Raw genomic sequence first — 21,975 nt, forward strand, 5'->3', positions numbered from 1 at the left:
CTAAATAAATTTTAGAAAAAAAAACGCTTTTAAAACACTATTTTTTATTATTATCATTTCAGTTATTATAGTTCAGTTACGTCACACTAGAGCTGCACAATGGGCTATTGGCGAAGATCTGTGAAACATCCCTGAGGATGATCCAAAGACACAATTTTGATCCTCTGCAGATGGGATGGCACCCCCGCTTCGGTAGCTCGACGACCTGCACGTGAAGTCTAGCACTTTACGGTAGAACAGAGTCAAGATGACCAATACCGCACACCCTCGGTCCCTACGCAGACTGATCCAAGTGGTCATTCACCCGCACACTGACCGCAGCCAGTGATGTTTGACTTCAGTGATCTGCAGGGAACCGTGTCTTGACGATCAGTCCCCTGTGGGACCTTATCATTTCAGATAAATAATTAAATTAAATTAAATTATGAACGAAAAACAAAGTAAGATTTAATTTCTTAAAAATAAAAAATTTTGATATTCGATAATATATTTAGCTAATTAACAAATAATATGAAAAGAATATTTTTTTAAAAAAATTATTATACTCTCTAATAAAACGAAGTGCTAAATGATTTTAAAAATAATGAATAAAATACGCAAACCTTTCAAATTTTTTTGTATAAACAAAGTTGATTGACTTATGTCCAAATCCATATGACAAAAAAAAATTTTGTTTTAACTTTATTTCTAAAAATAAAAACAACAATATTTATAAATTTAAAATCAGTAATAAAAACTCATTAAATTATTAGAAGTTTCATCCAAAAAGCTTTTAATAAATTAAAAGAAAGTAAAAAAATAACCTAACAAATTCAATTCTTTATGGGCACCTAAATTAGATTGCCGATAATTTTCACATTTAAAAATAAAAAGAAGTTTTTTTTAAAAAAAAACTAATCTAATTAATGAAGAAACTTTTCTTTATATATTCTTTTCAATAATAGATTGCCTTCAGAACAAGGTAACATCGGCGATCACGAAGTTAGTCCCACTGAAAATAATCTACAAGAAAAGTCGCGACAAAGAAAAAAAAAAGCTAAGAGGTGCGAAAAGGAACATGCGATATAACGATATGCGTTCTCATAACTCTGATTCTACAGCTCACCTATCAAGGCCATTTCATTCAACATAACGAAACGAACATCGTCTTTCACAGCGCGAGTCGACATCGGAACGTAAGAGAAGAGTCTTATATCGCTTTCTTATATCCTTGCGTGTCTTATATCGCTATATCGTTTTGCGCTCATTGTCTTTACTCGACGGCTTAAATCAGATTTCTGATGCATCGCCTTGAATGAAAGTCGCTGTATCGTCTTGCCGATATATGCGTTAAATCGATATGTCTCGATACATCGATTTATAGCCCAGTCCTAGTGCTGACTTAACAAATTAGAAAAGAAAGGGAGGAAGGAAAAAAAAAAGTTTTGAGCACTCTGAGTTAAGAATATTTCTCAGCAGCAACCCAAATTTGTATTTAATTTTTAAACAATTTTCCAATATCAGTAATCTTGAAACTTATTAGCGTGCGTGTGCAAGTCAAGTCTATGGAAAAATCGGTTGTATATTGCCAAATGTAAAAGAAACAAATTGGTTACTACAATGAATGATCATGACAAGTATGCTCAAAATCTGATTTAATAAATAATTCAACTATGATATGGTTGATAGAAATATTCAATGATACAGAGTCTGCTATCTTATACATATATATATACAGTACTAGAATCCATCCTCATAGTCATCAAACCCAGAATCTACTAATACTTCTATTTGTCCAACTATTTGCATCTCTTTTTCATTCTTTTCACTTTCTGCTGCTGGTGTGGTTGAAGGTTCTTCAATGGCTCTTGCTGCCTCTTCATCTTCGGATCGCCTTTTGCGCCCTAAATAAACTGGTGTTTGCTTCACTCCCTGTCAAAACAACAAAACGTGTATTGAAATCAATTTATCAAAGTATATTTCATAATTGGTGGTGGCGGAATCATGCTAGGTAGATTTATAAAACGCAGAAAAAAAACTAAAATGTTTTTTTTTTTTCCCCAAGCTGCGTTAGATTATATTTACTATTGTTTTGATTTAACGGAGGATGTTGGCTAGGTAAATTTTTTTAATTAAAAATTAACCAAATAAAGGTACAGGTTGGTTATTACTCAAGCTGCCATGTTAAGACTAACATAGTTCACGCAACTGTGGTGGCTCCGTGGATAGAGTGCTCTACTTCCAATGAGGTGTCCCGGGTTCTAATCCAAGTGTTGTCCAGTCGATACGAATTCTGCACCCGGCTCGTACCGACCACTGTGCTAACGTAAAATCTAAGTGGTAGAAATATGGTTATGGGTTAGAGTCCCCATGTCGTCAGGCTAACAGTGGGAGGTTTCGTGGTTTTCCTCTCCATGTGACGCAATTTTGGGTTAGTTCTATCAAAGTCTTCCACGAAGGCAAATTTCATTGTCTTCTGGATTGGGTTCAAAATTACAAGGCTACGGAGTTGGACATTGTTTAACGGCGGTTATAAAATTTCATATAATAGAGACAATCAGGCTCAGTAGATTGAGAGCTTGTCTTCCAATGAGGTGCCTCTGGTTCGAATCCTAGCGAGAGCTAGTTAGATATTACATTTCCAAGTTCGCTTTAACAAAAAGTACCCTCAGTAGTAGACGGATCATGGGTTTTAGTCCCTTTGCCGTCTGGCTAACCGTGAAAGGTTTTCGCTATTTTTTCTCTCCATGTATCGCAAATGCAGGTTAGTTCCATAAAAAAAAAAGTCTTCCATGAAGACAAATTTCTCCCAATACTTGATCCAGGAGTACCCTCGTCTCCGGATTAGGTTCAAGATTGGGTCGGCTGTTCAACGACAGTTGTGAAATAAAAATAAAAAATTAAATAAAACATAGTTTACGAGAAAGAAAGTGCATTTGTTTGTTCGCGATCTTAAATGTTTTGGAAACGATCTTATTAATAAAAGAGTTATTTAATACGCATACAGCCGGCGGTAGCTTAGAAAGCAAAACTAATCGCTTCGAAGCGTTCTCCATTTTTCAGCTACCACTATCCTATAAGCAACAAAGAGTTACTCCACTATACTCAGTCATCCTCTTCAATGAGAAAAAACTGAATGAGGCCGCAGTTGTTTCTGCGAGGTAAAAATATTAGTAAGTCAATGGATCAAGAAACTTTTATTTTTGAAGATCAAATCTCAATAGAAGTTTCAACATAAAGGTATCTTGTGATAATAATATTTTTTTTTATGAACGTTTAGCCGATTCACATTAAAGGATGCCGCAAACCACTAAAAAAGAAGGGAAAATGTTTATAAGGTGTCTGTTTGTACGAAGGAGCAACAATGGCTAAGTGGTTAAGACAGTAGGCTGTCATTGTTAAGAGCTGGGGTTCGATCCTCAGTGGCGACTTGAAGTCCACCCACCTTCAGATCTATGGGCACCAGCTTGCCTGGGAAGAAAAGGCTGCCTGTGCGCAGTGCCAACAACCCCGCCTGGCCCATTACACGCAGTTGAGGGGATGCTTTTTTTATTTGTATTAAAAGGATGATACTCCGCTACCTTGTGATGCAATTTCTTCCCGTTATCAAGATAGAAAAGTAACTTCACAGTTTACCATTAGGAAGAGCAGTAGGAATCATATCTTGTAAAAGCATAGCCACTTTACTATATTTGGACTCTACTCCATATTAATTAATAATGCTTAATAGTGCAGCATTTAAGACTATAATGATGACACCGTTTATGCATTTTTTTTTGTTTAATTGAGTCAGAGAGAGAATTTTTACCTAAGTAAAACTTCACGTAATATTTTAGAATATTTTATGGTTTTTGCATTATATGGCACGAGCCTTCCTGCGAAACGAAGGTACAAAAGTTAAAAAATAATAAAAAGTAAATATATGCCTCTCAATGTAGACTTTGTTGTAGTATATTTTTCACTTTTTGTATAAAGTTGATTTTTACAACCACTATTTAAATTTAACATATATATACACAGTACAAAAACGAATTAAGCACACATTAACAGCATAGTACTTTAAAACAAATTAGAGTTTTTCTTAGATTTGGGTTGATATTAATATAATGAGTTTGGGCTACTGGAAAAAAAATTAAATGACTAAATTTAAAAATATAACTAAAAAATTATCTAATGAACAAAAAATTACTTTTTCATAATTAATTTAACTTTTTATGAAAAATATGAATGCTGATTTTTTTTAACTCTTATTTACTTGTTCTTGATTTGAGAAACAGAAGGAATTTAAACTTCCTTTTTTTTATACTTACATCTTGACATCGTTGTATCATACATTGAGCTTGTGCTGGTGTCATATTTCTAGGAAATGCTGTCTGTTATAAAAAAAAAAATTAAAATTACAAAAAATGAATTGCGCACATGGAAATAAAATATATTGAATGGATTTCTGGAGCATTGAATGTCTTAAAAACTTGTTATGTGTGAATGCTATGTTTTTTTTTTACTTAAGAATTTAAACAGTTACAGAGAAATGCATTAATGGTTGAACAATTTTTAAACATTCAATTAAATATAGTATTATGAAACTTTAAAATTAATAATAATTAAAATAATAAACTCACCGTTCCAAAACAGCTGAAAGACTGAAAATAAAAATAATATACGGAATTAAATACGTACTCGATTTCAATTTCATGAATTAAAAGTTCATTGAATATAGAATATAAAGTAGTTATTATTCTAAGAATTTTTGATAGTATGTGAAGAGAAATAGTGAATCAAAAATAGTAAAAAAAAAAAAAAGATAAAACTGTGACAAGTTTCTGATTAAGTACTCAATCCTTAAAAAGGTATATCTCCTCTTGTTTTTGCAGCAGACACAGTCTGTCACAGCTTCGATCTCATGTTACACGCAATGTTATTGTACTCGATGTTATCGATTGATAATTCTGGAAGCATTATCAAAATATTTCATTCTATCAATAACACCACAGTATTATCGTATTCAACCTTTATCGTTATAGATAACAATCGTGATAAAATCGTTACCGATAATGCTAGCTAATTAAGATCTTTATCGTTGTCGATAACGCTCGCAATATAATGGCATTCAATCTTTATCGTGACGGATAATAATCATGATATTATCAATATCATATATTAAATAATATTTTTAATATCATAATACAGCATTATTGGATATTAAACATTTTTCGTTATCTAGGGTGATCGTGATATGATTGTTATCGTTAATTATCGTATATTTATGGCAAGACATAGTATTTGCGATTTATTGTAAGAATGTATTTAGAAATATTGTTCTCACGATATTAAACAAATCGATATTAATAAACGTATATCACTATTAAACATATTTGGACTTTCATGTTTAGCCCGGCGACAAAGGCACTCTCATGATTTGTACATTATTACGGATATTTTATTCAAGCTGCTTTTGTTAGAATCAGCTTTTAAACACAGTTCAGTTGGCACAGTTGAGATTTGCATGTGTCTATAGAAAAGGTTCGAGATCACTTATATACTTAGCCTATAGAATTTTATATTAGAAGCGGGCCTTCTATTTCCTGGGTCTAGACCTGAAGATTTAAATTTTCAGTTAGTAGCCAGTGGCTGAAATTTGTAGCCACTTTTTCCTCAAACCCAATGAGTCGGTCACCGATATCGATAGGTTCTTTTTATTTTAATTGCCACTTTAAGCAAACTTTTTCCTTTGCTTGGATAAAATTATAATTAAAAAAAAAATCCTCTTAGAAATTGTCTATGGCTATAAAAGTTAACTTAATAATAAAAGCAATATAAATATGCGACAAAATTTAGTTAAGGTAGGTAGGTACTTTATTTACATCGCACTTGAGCTGCACAATGGGGTAGTGGCGACGGTCTGAGAAACATCCCAGAGGATGATCCGAAGACATGCCATCGCAATTTTGATCCTCTGAAGAGGGGATGTCTCCCCTGCTTCGGTGCCCAACGACCTGCTCACTAATTCAAGCATTTTACGGTAGAACAATTTTACGAGGGCCGATACCGCAAAATTTAGTTAAACATACTGATTTTAGAGAACTTTATTTAAAAATGTTTTAGGAGGTAAAATACTTTTAAGTATGTGTTACTGTGAATGACCGAAATCGGTGGTTGTTGACTTCCTCCGGTGAATGTTGACAATCACATAATCGTTTGGGTGAATGTCCGAAATATATACTAGATCTAGTTAAGGTGCCACTGCCCGGTATACATTTGCCCTGTATGCCCTACATCAGGGGTGGCGAACCTTTATGCACCAACGTGCCATTTTTTCTAAAAAATTGTTTAATTTGGTCATAGACGTGCCGTCAAACAATTTTGACTTCGTGATTATTGGGAAAATAATAACACTAAATACTATCAACTCTAAACTCTTCATTTACTATGAAAAAGAATACATTTAGCAATGTCTCAGTTATACGCGTAATTCAACTTAAAGTAATATCAGTGTGACCTCTGTTGTTGCAGATTAGATGACAAATAACTTATATTAGGTTGTAAGATGTTATTTTAAGCAGGTCTGTTAATTTTTTTTGCTAGTTATTTATTGTTAGCTTGTTTTTTATGTTAATTAATTGTTTTTTGGCATTAATTCGTAATTTTTTTGTTAATAATTGTTTATTTTTTTATGTTTGTTTTTGTGAATTTTAATTTAATTGGTAAATTGCTTCACAGTGAACTTCGTGATCGGTGGCGTGCCCAAAATATTATGTGGCGTGCCATAAATGGCACGCGTGCCATTGGTTCGCCATCCCTGCCCTACATCAATGTTTTTTTAAGGTTCAGTGCCACTGCCCGGTATGCCCTACATCAGTACTTTTTAAGGTCAAGTGCCACTGTCCAGTATGCAATTAGACGATACCCCGAACACTGATGTTTCTCCTAATCTATCCTCAGCAGATATTAAAATATCGAATAAATATAATAATATCATTGAATAAATTAATATCAAATCGAATATAACAAATATCTCGGACATTCACCGAAGTGACTATGTGATTGTTGACATTCACCGGTGAAAGTCGACATTCTCTTGATTTCGGTTATTCACATGGTAACATATGCATTACAAATTTGAAAAATATAAAATGTCAAGGAACACTCCTTCTACAGAGGTCGCCAAAGTGGTCTATATAGACCCCCAGGGGTCTATTTAGCAAAAGCGGGGGTCCATCTGAGTCAGGGGGTCGATCCGAATCGGAAGGGTCGATTGGGGGTCGAGGAAAAAACAGTTCTTAATACTCGAATCACACATGCCTAATTGAGTATGTAAAATTTGTGAATTTTTTTATGATTGACTTAATATCAGTTTCTTTATCGAGCATAAATTAATAAACGTATATTTATTCGGGTGAAACAAGTATTTACGTACCAGTGGCACGAATTTAAGATTAAAATTGACCAATTTTGAACCCAATATAGCGAACCTTGCAAAAAAACATCAGGCACACCCATCTCGTTGATTAAGAAGCAATAAATCTGTAGTTACTTTACTTACTTCTTCATAAAACTATTGTTACACAATGTTTTACTATTACTTTAATAAATGTTTAAAATCATAAAATAAATGTATAAGCATAGTATCTAATAGAGTTTTATTTGAATTAACAGAAAATTTCTTTTATGGGGGTCGATGGAGATTTCGAAAAATTATATAGGGGTCGATGATCAAAAAAGTTTGGTGACCCATGTTCTACAGGAATCCTTCCATCACAACTTATTGGATTCTGAAGGATAAAAAGTTTGAATGGTGACATTTGATATTTTAATGAAAATTCTGTTTTCCGGAGTCTTTCTGCATTGATGTACTTTTATCATTAAACGATTTAAACAAGGGAAAAAAAGGATAGGAAAAAGTGACTAGTTGCTTATTTTATTTAAATCACCACTTTTTTTCTGTTGATTTGGAGAGTGGTTATTTTCAGGGGCTACTTGGGTCACCTTTGTGAAATTTTATTTAATTACCAACTCACTGCATGTGAGGGTTACTTTCACCTCTTCTATTGAGAATAACTGAAAGTTTTGGTCAGAGCGTCATCTTTTTAAAACAATGAAAATTTTACTAACTATGATGATGAGTTGTGTAATTCGAATTCGCTTGTTTAAATTTAAGTGGTTACTTGCGCTCCAAGAAGAAGAAGCCGACCAATACCCACGCATGTGATCTATGACGTCAACACCAGCTAATCTTCATCAGCAATATGGAGTATTAAAGTTAAGCTAAGTTTCTCTTGAAATTTTAATAAACGTTAAGTTAATTAAATGCAGAACGGTATAGCACATCGAAGTTGTTGAAATATAATTCTTTATGGTCTACTTATTTTACTTAACTTAGATTTATTATTTGTTAATGTATTTTATTGTAACCGTGATATATTTTTGTTTTGTATTCCTGGAAACTTCGATGCACAATAAGTTTGTTTATATTCTACATGGTTTTGTGCCTGCTTTTGTGTTAAGTCTTTGAGTAAATATATAGTGGTGGAATTGAAATCTTTATGAAAGAATATAGGCTGTGTTACTCAAGAGAATTGGTACTTGACAGGCTTGGCTTACTCGAAATAGAATGAAAAGAACAGTTGCTAACGTAAACAAATGCCTCGTTTCAACAACCAATCAGGATCGAGATACCCACACTACGTCACTTGCATTGATTGAAATAAATCTCAAATTAACAAAACTTGTTTCTCATCAAAAAAAAAAAAATTGTTTAACATTTTTCTGTAACAAACTAATTATTTTTACCTCAAATTCCTAACTAATACATTAATTAGAATGCATAACAGTTAAAATTAACTAATAAAATGAATATACTTACATATCCTTGTAGTGCTAGAAAAGGGCAATTGACGCATTGACTCTGAAAAAACAGAAACAATGTATTTTTTCTCTTAAATCAATTTATTTCTAGTGAAGAAATGAAGTAAGAAATTAATACTTACCGGTACAAATGTACTGGTTGATTGATAACAAATGCGATACACCTAAAGAAAAATTAAAATATTCACATAATGATGTAGTTAAAATTTTAAGCATCATATGGCATCTGGCAGAAGAACAAGAAAAAATAAATCTCATAAACAAATCTCATTAAACGTAAAATTGTACCGTTGCCTCTCGTAACATTGTATTTTGCAATAAAAAATTATTAAAATAGATAGCTACTATCATAATGTAAAATAGTAAACAGTAATACTCTTTACATCGCATTTGTCATTGAGACTAAGAATAATTATTAAAAATAGATAGCTTCTTTCCCAACGTAAAATAGTTAGCTGTAATCCTGTTTACATTGCATTTGACAGATATACAATAAATAAATCATTGAAAGTAGATAGCTGCTATCATAAAGTAAAATTGTATATTGTAACACTTGTTACATCACATTTAACAATACAAAAGAGTATTTAAAGTAAGTGACTATTATCATAAAGTATAATAGTTCAGTAACCCTTCCTTATATTGCAATAGCTTAGACAGACGGACAATAAATATTATTAAAAATAGATAGCTTTTTATAAAGTAAAATTCTTTATTATATAAATAAAGAATTATTAAAAATAGATAGTTTCTTTCCCAACGTAAAATAGTTAACTGAAATCCTGTTTACATAGTATTTGACAAGGGTTCAATAAATAAATCATTAAAAGTAGATTGATTTTATCATAGATGCTATCATAAAGTAAACTGTAACACTTATTACATCGTATTTAACAAAACGAAAATTATTTAAAATGAATAGCTAATATCATAAATTATAATAGTGCAGTAACTTTTTATCATATTTCATTGAATAGACTGACGAGAAATATAAGTAGAAGTGACAATTCGTTCACTCATACTGTTGTGAGGTGCTGGCTAGTCGTCCAAATAGTAAAGCAAGTTCGGTTTGACGTTCCAGATATGTTTTAAGAGAATAAGATCTGGAGACCTGGCTGGCCATTCAATCCAGCGAAAATTCTCATTCTCCAGAAAATCATCTACATCTACAAGATACTCATTGTATCGTCATATTTTCATCCATTGAAATGAACAAGGCCCCCAGCACCAAAAAGTTTTAAACATAAGGCTCTATAACACTTATTTGTTATACCTCATACTATTTAAAGTATCTCTTTGAGGTCCTTGGAGGGATCTGCAAACATTTAAAACATGAACATTAAAAAAAGCAGTCTGGAAGTAGAAGTAGCAATTCGTTCACTCATTGTTGTCAGGAACTGGTCAGTCGTCCAAAGAGTAAAACAAGTTCGGTTTGCTTTACGCAGTAAGTTCTGGATATGTTTTGAAAGTAAAAGGTCTGGAGACTTGACTGGCCAATCAATCTAGCGAAAATTCTCATTATCCAGAAATTCATTTAAAAGATGCTCCATCGAAATGAATGAGGCTTACTGCACCAAGAAATATGCTCTATAACACTTATTTCTTATACCTCATGCCATTTAAAATGTCTCTTTTAAGCCCTTAGAGGGATCTGCTAACATTTAAAGCATGAAGATAAGTAGGAACTGATATTTCTGATTTAAAACGACGGCTACAAAGACCATTATAGAAGTGAAGGTTTGATGGTCGGGACATGCATTATTATAAATAGCTGCACATCTTGCTATGTCATTTTAAGATGGATATTGGCTATAATGATGAAGGGGGGGGGGTGAAGTATTGAGCTCTATATGCCAGCTATTTTTTGTGTACTTTGATTTCATTTTGACGGATGACAACATCGAACTCTTCCGGTCGACGATTTTCTGAACTGTAAAAATGACCAAACCAGAGGAGATGGTCAACTGGAACGTTAGTCAGGGTTGTTCTGGAAAGAGCAAATAGACTTCGCGACCTTTAAACAATCCTCCAGATTATTGAAATATACTTTCCTCGCCGGATGCGATATAACACTGTTTCTAAATCATGGAAACAGCGTAATATCTCATCTGCCGAGGCACAAAGGATGTTACAATGTCAGCATAAAATAACGAAGGCAAAAGTTTTTGGAGAGTGCGATTAATATCCACATGATTTACGGATAATGGTCAGTGTAATATAACAAATGGATTATAGGAAATCACGATGTAGGATTTTGTTTCTAATTGAAATGAATCGCAAGCAATCTTCTCTGATGTTTGGTTGTAAGTTAGGAGGAGTATGTGTCTGATAATGTGCCTCGAAAAATCAAATGTCGGATAATTAGGATTCAAATAACTTTACCTCACAATATACAGGATGTATGATTATCCTGTATATCCAATGCGAGTGAATTTCAATAGAAATGAAGTTGCAATACTCACCACCAAAGGGATGAAAATACTATCAGTAAAAGATAGAATAGCTACTGAAACTAGAGTCCATTTCAAAATATTGATTTTCCGGGATTCCATTCTCAACCTAAAAGAATTAATATAGATTATGTGAGCAGGATGTTCAGTAAAAACCACCCTTAATATGTAATTTTTGAATTCTTATTAAAAATGAAAACTAAAAGTAAATACATTGAGGGATTCAAATTAATATTAAAGTGATGAAAAAAAATAATTTTCGAAATCTAGCAAATCGCAGAACAGGAGTGCGAATGTAATAAACAACAAAAACAGATTTGATTGCGTGAAGAAGCAGTAAGGAGTTGCAAAATGTTTATTAGAAACACCTTCAAGTTTCAACTTCCAATTTAACTTATTTTAATGTTTATTGCTTCTACTTTTCCTTACTGCGATTTGTCAAATTTGATTTCAATAATGCTTTTCTTCCCTCGTTTAAATATTAATTTGCGACTCCTATACTTTTTGATTTCATATTTGATAAGGATTCTAAAAATGCAAATTGATAGTGGTCCTTACGGAACACCGTGAAGAATATATGAATTCTGCTTTCATGAACGCCGAATCTCGAGAATTTTCATTTTATTATTTATTTATTTATTTTAGTGTGTTAGCTGGATTTTATCAACTTAAATCAGTACTATTTAGATCCATACGACGCATAAAATATTCAACTATAAAATATATATAGAAAACCTAATAGTCATAGCGTGCATTTAGCCGTTCGAGGCTATAGGTATGAATAATCGTATCACGCATACGCAATCGAATCCGGACTTTCTCTTTTCCCGCTCGGGAAGAAAGTTCAGACGCATGTTCTGTATTATAAATTAAATTAAATGTTGTAAATTGTTAATAACTCGTGCCTGGTAAATATAAGAATATTTACTTCTACCCGTAAAAGGAACAGCACAATGCCAATTTAAAGAGAAAGTAAAATTAAACAATATTCTGCATATAATTGCCAATATCGTTGTTACTACTACAACTTCAGCCATTTACAAAAAAAAATTTTTTTTTGCAAGCTGGCAGCTAGAAGGATTTCATGACTTCTATACTTCACCTCTTAGCCAAAGAATACGTGATTGCTATTTTCATGAGCCTTTATTTTATTTTAACCCTTTTCTGTCGCAATGAATCTATGATCATTTATTCAAAAATATTGCTCCCCTCATGTAAAATAATTTGCCTCTAGTCTTCCATAAAAGACGATTTTTTTAATAAAAGACGATTTTTTTTATAGTGAATAAATATTTTATTGACTCATAAATTGTTCCTTTGCAATCTTTCTAACAGTAGCATGATTTCACACGCATAAAAGTTCTGTTCTTTGCTGTTAAAAAACAGTCAGGTGATTTTTGACCTCTTTACTTAAGGGGAGTAGATAGGGCATATATCAATAATGCTAAAACTGACCTTTTTCGATGAATCTTTTCTAAGAAACTACTTATGATGATATCGCTTCGAAATTTTTTGGGGATAATTGAGATTATATCAGTTGTATTTTGTGATAAAGTTTTGGCTTTAAAAGGAATATTTTTGGAGTTATAAAAGATTTTTTTGCTGAAACGTGGTCAAAAACTCGCTAAAAGTTCTCAGTTCATAATTTCTTAAAACAATGTCTCTAAAGATATGTATTAACAATCATCACAGTGTAAACATGTATATGTAAATATTCTGTGAAAAAAAAACTGAAGCAATAACTTGTTCAGATGCTGAGAAAAGGTACATTGAAAAAGGTCAGTTTTAGCATTATTGGTACATGCCCTACCGAGTCCTCTCAAAGTAAATGTTTTACCGTCTAAAAATTCTGTAGGAAGCGCAACATAGTTGTAGACGATCAGCTTCTCCTCCCCAGCCTCAGATGATGCGTTTTAAAAATGGATATTTTTCTTGCCATTCGAGAAGCATAATACAAACGACAACACGACGGAACTAATTTCATTCTAAGAACACGAGAAATCCATCCTTAAAGATTAAAACTTAGGCTTTTCAAATGATCACGTATAGTCGAATTCGATAAATTTAATGCCTCAGCGATCTCATGAGTTGTTATCCGTCGGTTTGCATCAATTATTGCCCTTATTGCGTCTTCATTAGTTAAACTGGCGTGGAGCATCATCCTGCATCTTAATCGAAATTTTCCCCGAGTAGAAATTCTGTAGACCAGTTTTGACGCTGTCGTACTGCCAATAAATCTTCTCCACGACACAATGGAAATTTTTTTTCTTGCTCGAACAGCATTTTTGCCTCTTCAGTAGCAAAAAAGTAAGATATTTCGAAAAATTCTGCTTTTCACTTTCCATTTTTGATTAAACACCAACCAAAAACTACTGCGTAGAGTCAATCGAACTTTTTCACAAGCAAGTCTTGCTATATCAGATGTCAAAATATATCATGATTATGCGGATTAAGTATGAAGTTCTCTGTTGGGAAAAAACGAAATTACTTTCCGAACAACTCAATATATATATAGTCGCCGTATGCAGGTCGCCGGTCACACGAAGTCGAGCACTTTACGGTAGAACAGTTTAACGAGGACCAAAAACCGCACACCCTTTGTCCCTACGCAGACTGATCCAAGTGGTCACCCACCCACGTGGAAGAAGAGTTCTTTAACAACTTACATATTTCAAAGTTGTAATGTATACTTTAAATGTATTCTACCTAAGAAATATTTTCTAGTTCTTCAGTATGTGTAACTAAATTTTCTCAGATATTTCACATGCAAACATTTAGTTTGTAATCAAGTTCGTTCCACTCAATAAGTTGTTGCCAGTGGCGTAGCGAGCTTAACTCGCGCCCGGGGCACAATACCCTTTTAGCGCCCCCTATTCAAAAACCATATAATATTATATGCAAAATATACTCGCAAATTAATAATACATATGATTAATAATCATATGATTATAATACATTAATAAAACTAATTACTATCTCTAAATTTTTCGTGCTTTTGATGAAGCAAATGTATCAATAATATCATCAAAATTGTTCATTTAAAATTTTTCTTTTTCCACACTTAAAAATGCTAGGTCACTTAGGCGATCTGTCAAAATTAATTTTAATTTGCTGAATGAACGTTCGCAGCTAGCAATTGATACTGAGATAGTCAGGAGTATTTGAAATGCCGCTCTCAGATTTGGAAAAACATCTTCTCCATTCGAGATTGATTATAAAAGTAAGAAATTCTAATGGAGTTTTAGGTTTAATTTCTTTTCTACTGCTGAGTAACATTTTGCTGTCACATATTTTGATAAAAAGTTCTATTACATTGAAATCTGTATTATAAAATTCACCCAGATTTTTAAAATTTTTTTTCAAGGTCGTTATCCTTGTTTAATAAATTTTCAACGTCTAGTAGAAATCCAAATTTGAAATTAAGGTCACTTAATCGTGTACACATTTCTTGTTGGAGACTATCAAGAGTGCTTTTCATAACGCGAGGAATTTCACTTTCTGCGGAAAGACCACCATAGCCAATTCTCCAGGCACGTATTGTATCCATATCCCATTTTTTACAAAGAGACTCTGCTTTTTCTATTGCCTCTTTACAGAGCTTGTCTCAAATTTCGGCTAGTTCAGTCGCTAATGATTCAAGATCATGGAACAATTCTCTAAAATTCATTCTAGGATCTTGTAATCTAAGCTGCACACGATCAATCCTTCTTAAGATTTCATACCAGAAATGAACTAAAGTTATAAAACTAAAGGTTAGTATATTTTGCAACAGAATTGTAGCTTCACTTCTGTTGTCACTTGTAGTGGTAGTGTGCGCTGCTAATTTCCCATCGTTTATTAGTTGATTTCGAACAATAGATGCCAGAAGATGAATGAATTCATTTTGAATCTGTGGTGACAAATATGAGAACAACAAATTTTTCTGTTAACAAATTTTTTCATACTCTATTCACTTAATAATAGAATCGTCGAGTAGATGTAGTTAGTAATCTTATTTGATTTATTACTTACCAAGAATGCCTTGAACTTGAAAGGTAGTCACATAGTGAAATATACAATATAATTTATGCTGACATTAAACTTATATATAACATTTAATATTTAATAACATTTCATTTTTATTCTAAGCAGAGCGCGATAACAAGGTCGTGAATTAAATATTGAAATATATTTAATATGAATGTAATATAATATTTAATATGAATGTAATATAATATTTAATATGAATTAAATATTATGAATAATATTTATGAATTAACATTTATTATATTACACTGGCACTAATTTAAAATATATTTTCCAGAAGTCAATTATAATAAAAAAAATTATCCAGCAATTTTTTGTTTTGCGGACCATTTGGCGCCCCTTTGTGAGTAGCGCCCGGGGCATGATGCCCCCCCTTGCCCACCCCTCGCTACGCCACTGGTTGTTGCACACTCACAATGAATCTCGATGCTGCACGGATACTTTCAAGTTCTTGTAGTGTTTCCGTTACCGATGGCTCATGAACAGTGTCTAGTGACATGTGAGTGACAAGTGATTAACACCGAATCACTTCACCTCCTAGATCCCCAGACCTTAAGTCAAGTGATTTCTTTTTACGGAGTTACGTCAAAGACATTGTTTACGAACCACTGATGCTAAAAACGATGCCAGAACTTAACCTTTTGAACCAGAATTTTTATTAAAGGTATGTTCATTATTTTGCATTGATTCAGATCAAAATAAGAAAGAAGTATTATATTTAGCTTTTAATAATTTATGGTTATGAAATACAGCATGAAGAAGTCTTTTCCTGCATTAATGGCAAAATCTTCCAAAAACGGATCCCTTGTAAACAATAGTTTTTTCAAATTTGCTCTTATTTAGATCTAAGAGAAACGGTTGTTCATCATTGAAATTTCTTTAATTTGCAAAATAATCTATTATTTATAAATTTTAGAATATGAATGAAAAAAAAAGAAGTTCAAACTACTTATTTTTGGATTTCATATTTTAGTACAAATATAATTCCGATAATCTAACAGATTTTTTTAGCAACTATTAGACTGTCTTTCATAATTAAAAAATACTAAAATATATTTTTACTTGAAATTAGAGCGTCAGGAAAAAAATACATAAACGGGACACCGGTGTCCCAACTGCTTCAAAGGATTAAAAAAAAAAAAAAAAAGGCATCTGTGCAGCATTTAAGAATGGGAAACAACAAAATATGTGTAATGAACTTGATCACATGAAACACAAGTGCCACACACACAACACATTTGTAACCGGAAAAAAAAAATTAAATGCTTTTTTCTTCTATTCATCGATTGTTACATATGTAATAATTAGAAACGATAAAGCTTTTAAAACCCTGTATTTAATTTTAATGCTCTAAGTAAGCCAAACTACAATACAAATACCTTCTATCAAAATATTATTAATTTTACTTACTTCAAAAGAAAACTTGCAAAGATGGTGAATATCAAACTGATTCCCACTCAAACTGGCGAATTATTAATGTCATAAACCTGCGTACAAAATGGTTCTGTCAACCGATCGGTCAACTATTAAACGCCTACAATATCTCGGCCATCTTTTTCCATATTGCCCTCATGCTGAGAGCATCTCGCATCGCTGCGTCCCTATTCAAACACAGTCACTGATATAAAACTGAAAGAGATATTATTATCCAGTAAACAACAAACAAAACAACAAAAAACAAAACAAAAAAAATGCATACTTTAGATTTGAAAAGTTGCAGTTTGTTCACAATAACGGGGAGCGGATAACATGGTGTCATTGTGTTTGTAAATCCAATGTAAATAATCGTTCTTCCGTAAAGTATAACTGACCTGTGGGCACGAGATGGGAGAAGAGAAATGATTTGGAGTTATAAAAAATTAAAAGTATCGTGATTTATAACGTAAGTTCCTTTAACTTTTTATACTTTCATTCAAATAACCACGGAACAGGAAAAAAACAAACATATAATGGAACAGGATTAGGGAACTTCAGTAGATCAATTGAATTTCGGAGAACTTTACAAACAAGATACCTGAAACGATAACAGGGCTGGAAGTCTAAAATATAAAAATTAAGAACAAAATTGCCTCCTAACTTAAGGACAATTTCAGGATACTGATTCTCTAATGGGGGCAATTTGTACAATACCAACATGGATTTGTAGATATGCAACTGGTAATAGTTTTAGTAGTTTTGGAGTCACAGTACCCAAAAAAATGACTAAAATATCGATTTTTTTTTTAATGCTTACAATAAAACTTCAAGCTATTTCAAATGCACTTATAAAAATTAAGAACAAAATTGCCTCCAAACTTAAGGAAAAATTCAGGATACTAATTCTCTAATGGGGGCAATTTGTACAATACCAACATGGATTTGTAGATATACAATTGATAATAGTTTCAGTAGTTTTGGGGACACAATACCCAAAAAATGACCTAAATATCGATATTTTTTATTGCTTGTAATAAAACTTCAAGCTATAAACTTCAAGCTAGCTTGTAATAAAACTTCAAGCTGCACTGAAAAAAAAAAAATCTCTCTATCTACATTTTTAAAAAAGTTATGAATGATTCTAGATTGTCCTAAAACAGAAACTTGATCAGCAGTCAGACTTTTAAGTGCTTTTTCTCATAGATGATAATTTTGTGCTTTAATTTTAATTAAATCCATAAGGAATTTTTTCTATTTAAGATAAAGCTTTGAAGTAAACTTTTTTTAATCTTAAGTATAATACACTTATTTAAACTGTGCATGGAATAAGCATTTTATGAGGTATTACAATTTTTACAGCATATTATCTAACAAGAATTTTTAATCTTTTTTTCCTATCTATAAAAAATGTTCTAATTGATATATCAACAAATGAATGCACAAAATTGTTAAGATGAATATTGTAAGCACTAAGAAATTTTTTTTTTTGAAAATATGTTTAAATAAAAAAGCTTTAAGAATTTAGAATTTTTTCAATTGTTTTTAAAATTTTAAAAAAATTAAACAGTTACTTATTTTTTGAAGACAAATTATTGATTATAAGTTAAATGAGCATGTAAAGCATCCACAAAATGAATAATTATACCTTTATTTAAAAAAATGCATTTTTTTAAAAAAAGTTATGAATTTTTTTATTTTTTTTACAAAAAAGGGAAAATATTGTCTGAATATGGAAAATCGTTAAGTCGTAGCAAAATACAAGGATTCTCCTGTGAAAGACAGTAGAGTATGATAGAGTGATGAGGAGGGAGTATACAGAGATAAAAGCTTTTAATATATTTCTCCCACATCGAATGCTTTAATGCCATCAAATCAAGAGTAATTGTTTCTAATACTGGAAATAGATAAAAATCGTACTTGACGCGCTATGAAGACTCTGTCGTTCATTTTCTTATTTACTTTGTTTCATGACATATAGCATAATTTTTGAATTTGATAAATAATAATTTCTCTTCTTGTTAATTTCAACAAAAACTTGGAAAATCACAAAAATTTCAGAACATTTATTTAAATGTTTAATAATTAAGAACATTTTCCTTTTTTTTTTTTAAAGGAAATGAAAGAATTTAAGGACAGATTTTGAGCCTTGCGACAGCTGAAAATTTAAATTTCTTAAAATTAAATTTTTAAGGGCAATAAATCATGATTTTTCATCAATAATATAACTAAATTAAGTTTATTATATTTCTAGCATATATTACTGGCAAAGTACAGGAAGATTGCTTAAGTCTTATCACTTTCCACATTTACATTTTTATCAGTCATATGACACTGACAATTACATCCGAACCATTTTAATAATAAAATACAGTTAATTAGAGCTTCTCATATGATTTTTTAAGCAATAATATTTGTACAGTGAGTACTGAAAATTATTTTTGCAAGGGATTGAAATGGTACGATTTAGGATACCGATTGCCTAGTTCGTACCATCTGCTCTCTAAACCGTACGAATCTCAAAAATATTGAGTACGCATGATTAAGTAAATAGGTAGACCATGCGTAATCCAAAACAATTGTTTAATAGCACAAACATTAAATACCTGTCATTTACTAGATGACTCATTATTTAGATGTGTTTCATCACCTTTAATTACATAAAAAAAATCTCATTCTAAAGATATTAAATCACTGAATTTACTGAAATAGTTCCGATTACGATTGATACACGTACAAATTGAGGTTTTCTGCTGTCAAAAAAATAAATATAATAAAATAAATAAATAATAAAGATTAATGCATCAGAATAGTAAAATAGTGGAGTTCTCAATGAGATACCCACAAGTGTCGTAGTGTGGGTAACTCAATCCTGATTGGTTGTCGAAACGTCGCATTTGTTTACATTTGCAACTGAACTTCCTATTCTGTATCGAGTCAGTCAAACCCGTCAAGTATCATTTCTCTTAAATGACACGTTCTATATTCTTTCCAAAAAGATTTCAATTCTTTTATTACATATTTCTTATTTAACACAAAGGCAGTCACGAAGCCTTGTAGAACATAAACAAACTAATTAAGCATCAAAGTTGCCAGCTACACGAAAAAAAAAATGTCACGGTTACAATAAAATATATAAAGAAATACTAAATCTAAGTTAAGGACGTAGATGAGAAAGATTATATTTCAACAAATTCGATGTGCGATACTGATTTAACTTCACGTTAATTAACATTCTAACTTATGTAGAGAAACCTAGCTCAACTTTACCTCGCCATTTTGCGTATAAACGATCAGCTGGCGCTGACGTCATAGGTAACATGTGTGGGTATCTGTGATCTTCTTCTTGAAGTGCAAGTGCACAATTGTTGGAGTCTTATTTTAAGTCTCACTCAGGAGATGAAAAATTTGGTATTGCTTAAAAGCTAGTTGAGAAATAGTTTTCATATACAGTTTAAATGACTTGAAAACAACGAAACAAGTAGAACATAACAAAATAAGTTGATAAACAATTATATGTTGAATATAATAATCTGTATATTACCTTAGTTCTGCTATAACCTAATACAGGATGTTCAAAAATTACTTTGAAGATTTGTATAACAGATTAATTTAAATAAAGACATAACGCAAGTACTCAGCGACTTGTTCCTTATGCATGGATTTCCACCTGCAAAAAGCTTTCTATTTTATCAGCTTTCTGCATACAATACTTTAGAAATAAAATATGGTTATCTAGGCAACCTTTCTTCACACATCCTTAAATTCATTTTATTGAATACCTAATAATTTTTTAGAAATGATCCAATACTGCCAACGCTCTTTTTATAGAATGCCAAATTGCAAACTGGTAAATAGCGCAGTCTCCAGAACACATAAGCAGTTTTTAGAAACGATCCAACATTGCCTATGCTTCTTATAGAATGCCAAATTGCAAACTGGTAAATAGCGTATTCTCCAGAACATATAAGCAGTTTTTAGAAACGATCCAACATTGCCTATGCTTCTTATAGAATGCCAAATTGCAAACTGGTAAATAGCGCATTCTCCAGAACACATAAGCAGTTTTTAGAAACGATCCAACATTGCCTATGCTTCTTATAGAATGCCAAATTGCAAACTGGTAAATAGCGTATTCTCCAGAACACATAAGCAGTTTTTCGAAACGATCCAACATTGCCGACAATTTTTATAGAATGCCAAATTATAAACTGGTCAATAGCGCATTCTCCAGAACACATAAGCAGCTTTTAAAAACGATCCAACATTGCCGACAATTTTTATAGAATGCCAAATTGTAAACTGGTAAATGGGGTATTCTCTAGAATACCTAAACAGATTTTAGAAATAATACAACATTGCCGATTTTATTATAGAATGCAAAACGGTAAACTGGCTAATTTGGTATTCTATAGAATATCTAAGCAATTTTTAGAAGCGATCCAATAGTGTAGACGCTTTATATAGAATGCTAAAGGGCAAATAGGATATTCTATAGAATACCTAAGCATCTTTTAAAAACGATTAAACATTGTGGATGCTTTTATAGAATGGTAAACCGGAAAATAGAGTATTATATAGAATGCTTACATTTCTTAAAATGCCGGTGATGTACATAATACTTTATTTAAGTCTTTTTTCTTCTTCTTTTTCTAAAATTACATTTGTATTTTTGAAGAATGATGCATCTTTTTAATAATATACATTAGTAGCGCCTACAGAAATTTTCTCAGGGGGTTGCAATCAGGGGATGATATTGGTTCTCATCAGTTTTGGGGGTGGAGGGAAGCAATAAAAACCTATAACCATAGTACCTATAGTTGGTATTTACTACCACAATTAACTTAGCTGAGGCTTCTGAATTTTTTACCGGAGTTAAACAAAAGCGCAAACATTGCATTTCGTTCTGTTGTGCAAAATCATAAGATTTAGAGACTTGAAAATACGAGGGTGTGTAAAAAATGAAAAAAAAAAGTGCTATTTAACATTTGATAATTAATTTGAATTTATTAAAGGGTTTAGATAGTTTTAATTTCATCCTGAAAGCATCAATGTACAGTGCAACAAAATAATAATAAAAGCCTTAAAAATATGACTTTTTCAAAATTTGATTTCTCATTAACTGTTCAACTAATTTCACCAAATTCCACAAAATTATATTCTTTAACAAGCAAAACTATATTCTTTAAAATGATGTAAACAATTGTATACCTTACAATTCAAAATTCTTTTGACCATTCTT

At 31.7% G+C, this 21,975-nt stretch overlaps 1 protein-coding gene across 1 annotated transcript; it reads right to left on the reverse strand.

Annotated features, from left to right (window-relative positions):
* Window positions 1–1,617: 1,617 nt before the first annotated feature.
* Window positions 1,618–17,779, reverse strand: LOC122270983 (uncharacterized). The gene is made up of 7 exons (XM_087161610.1): window positions 16,731–17,779; window positions 11,307–11,403; window positions 8,967–9,008; window positions 8,843–8,884; window positions 4,602–4,622; window positions 4,290–4,352; window positions 1,618–1,911 (listed from the first exon to the last, which is right to left on the reverse strand). Exons 2-7 carry the CDS (start codon window positions 11,394–11,396, stop codon window positions 1,720–1,722), a joined length of 450 nt encoding a protein of 149 aa, XP_087017736.1. The 5' UTR covers window positions 11,397–11,403; window positions 16,731–17,779; the 3' UTR covers window positions 1,618–1,719.
* Window positions 17,780–21,975: the final 4,196 nt, after the last annotated feature.

Source organism: Parasteatoda tepidariorum, chromosome 1, assembly GCF_982258835.1.
Source record: "Parasteatoda tepidariorum strain Cologne lab strain chromosome 1, Ptep-v5.0, whole genome shotgun sequence".
Taxonomy (NCBI): domain Eukaryota; kingdom Metazoa; phylum Arthropoda; class Arachnida; order Araneae; family Theridiidae; genus Parasteatoda; species Parasteatoda tepidariorum.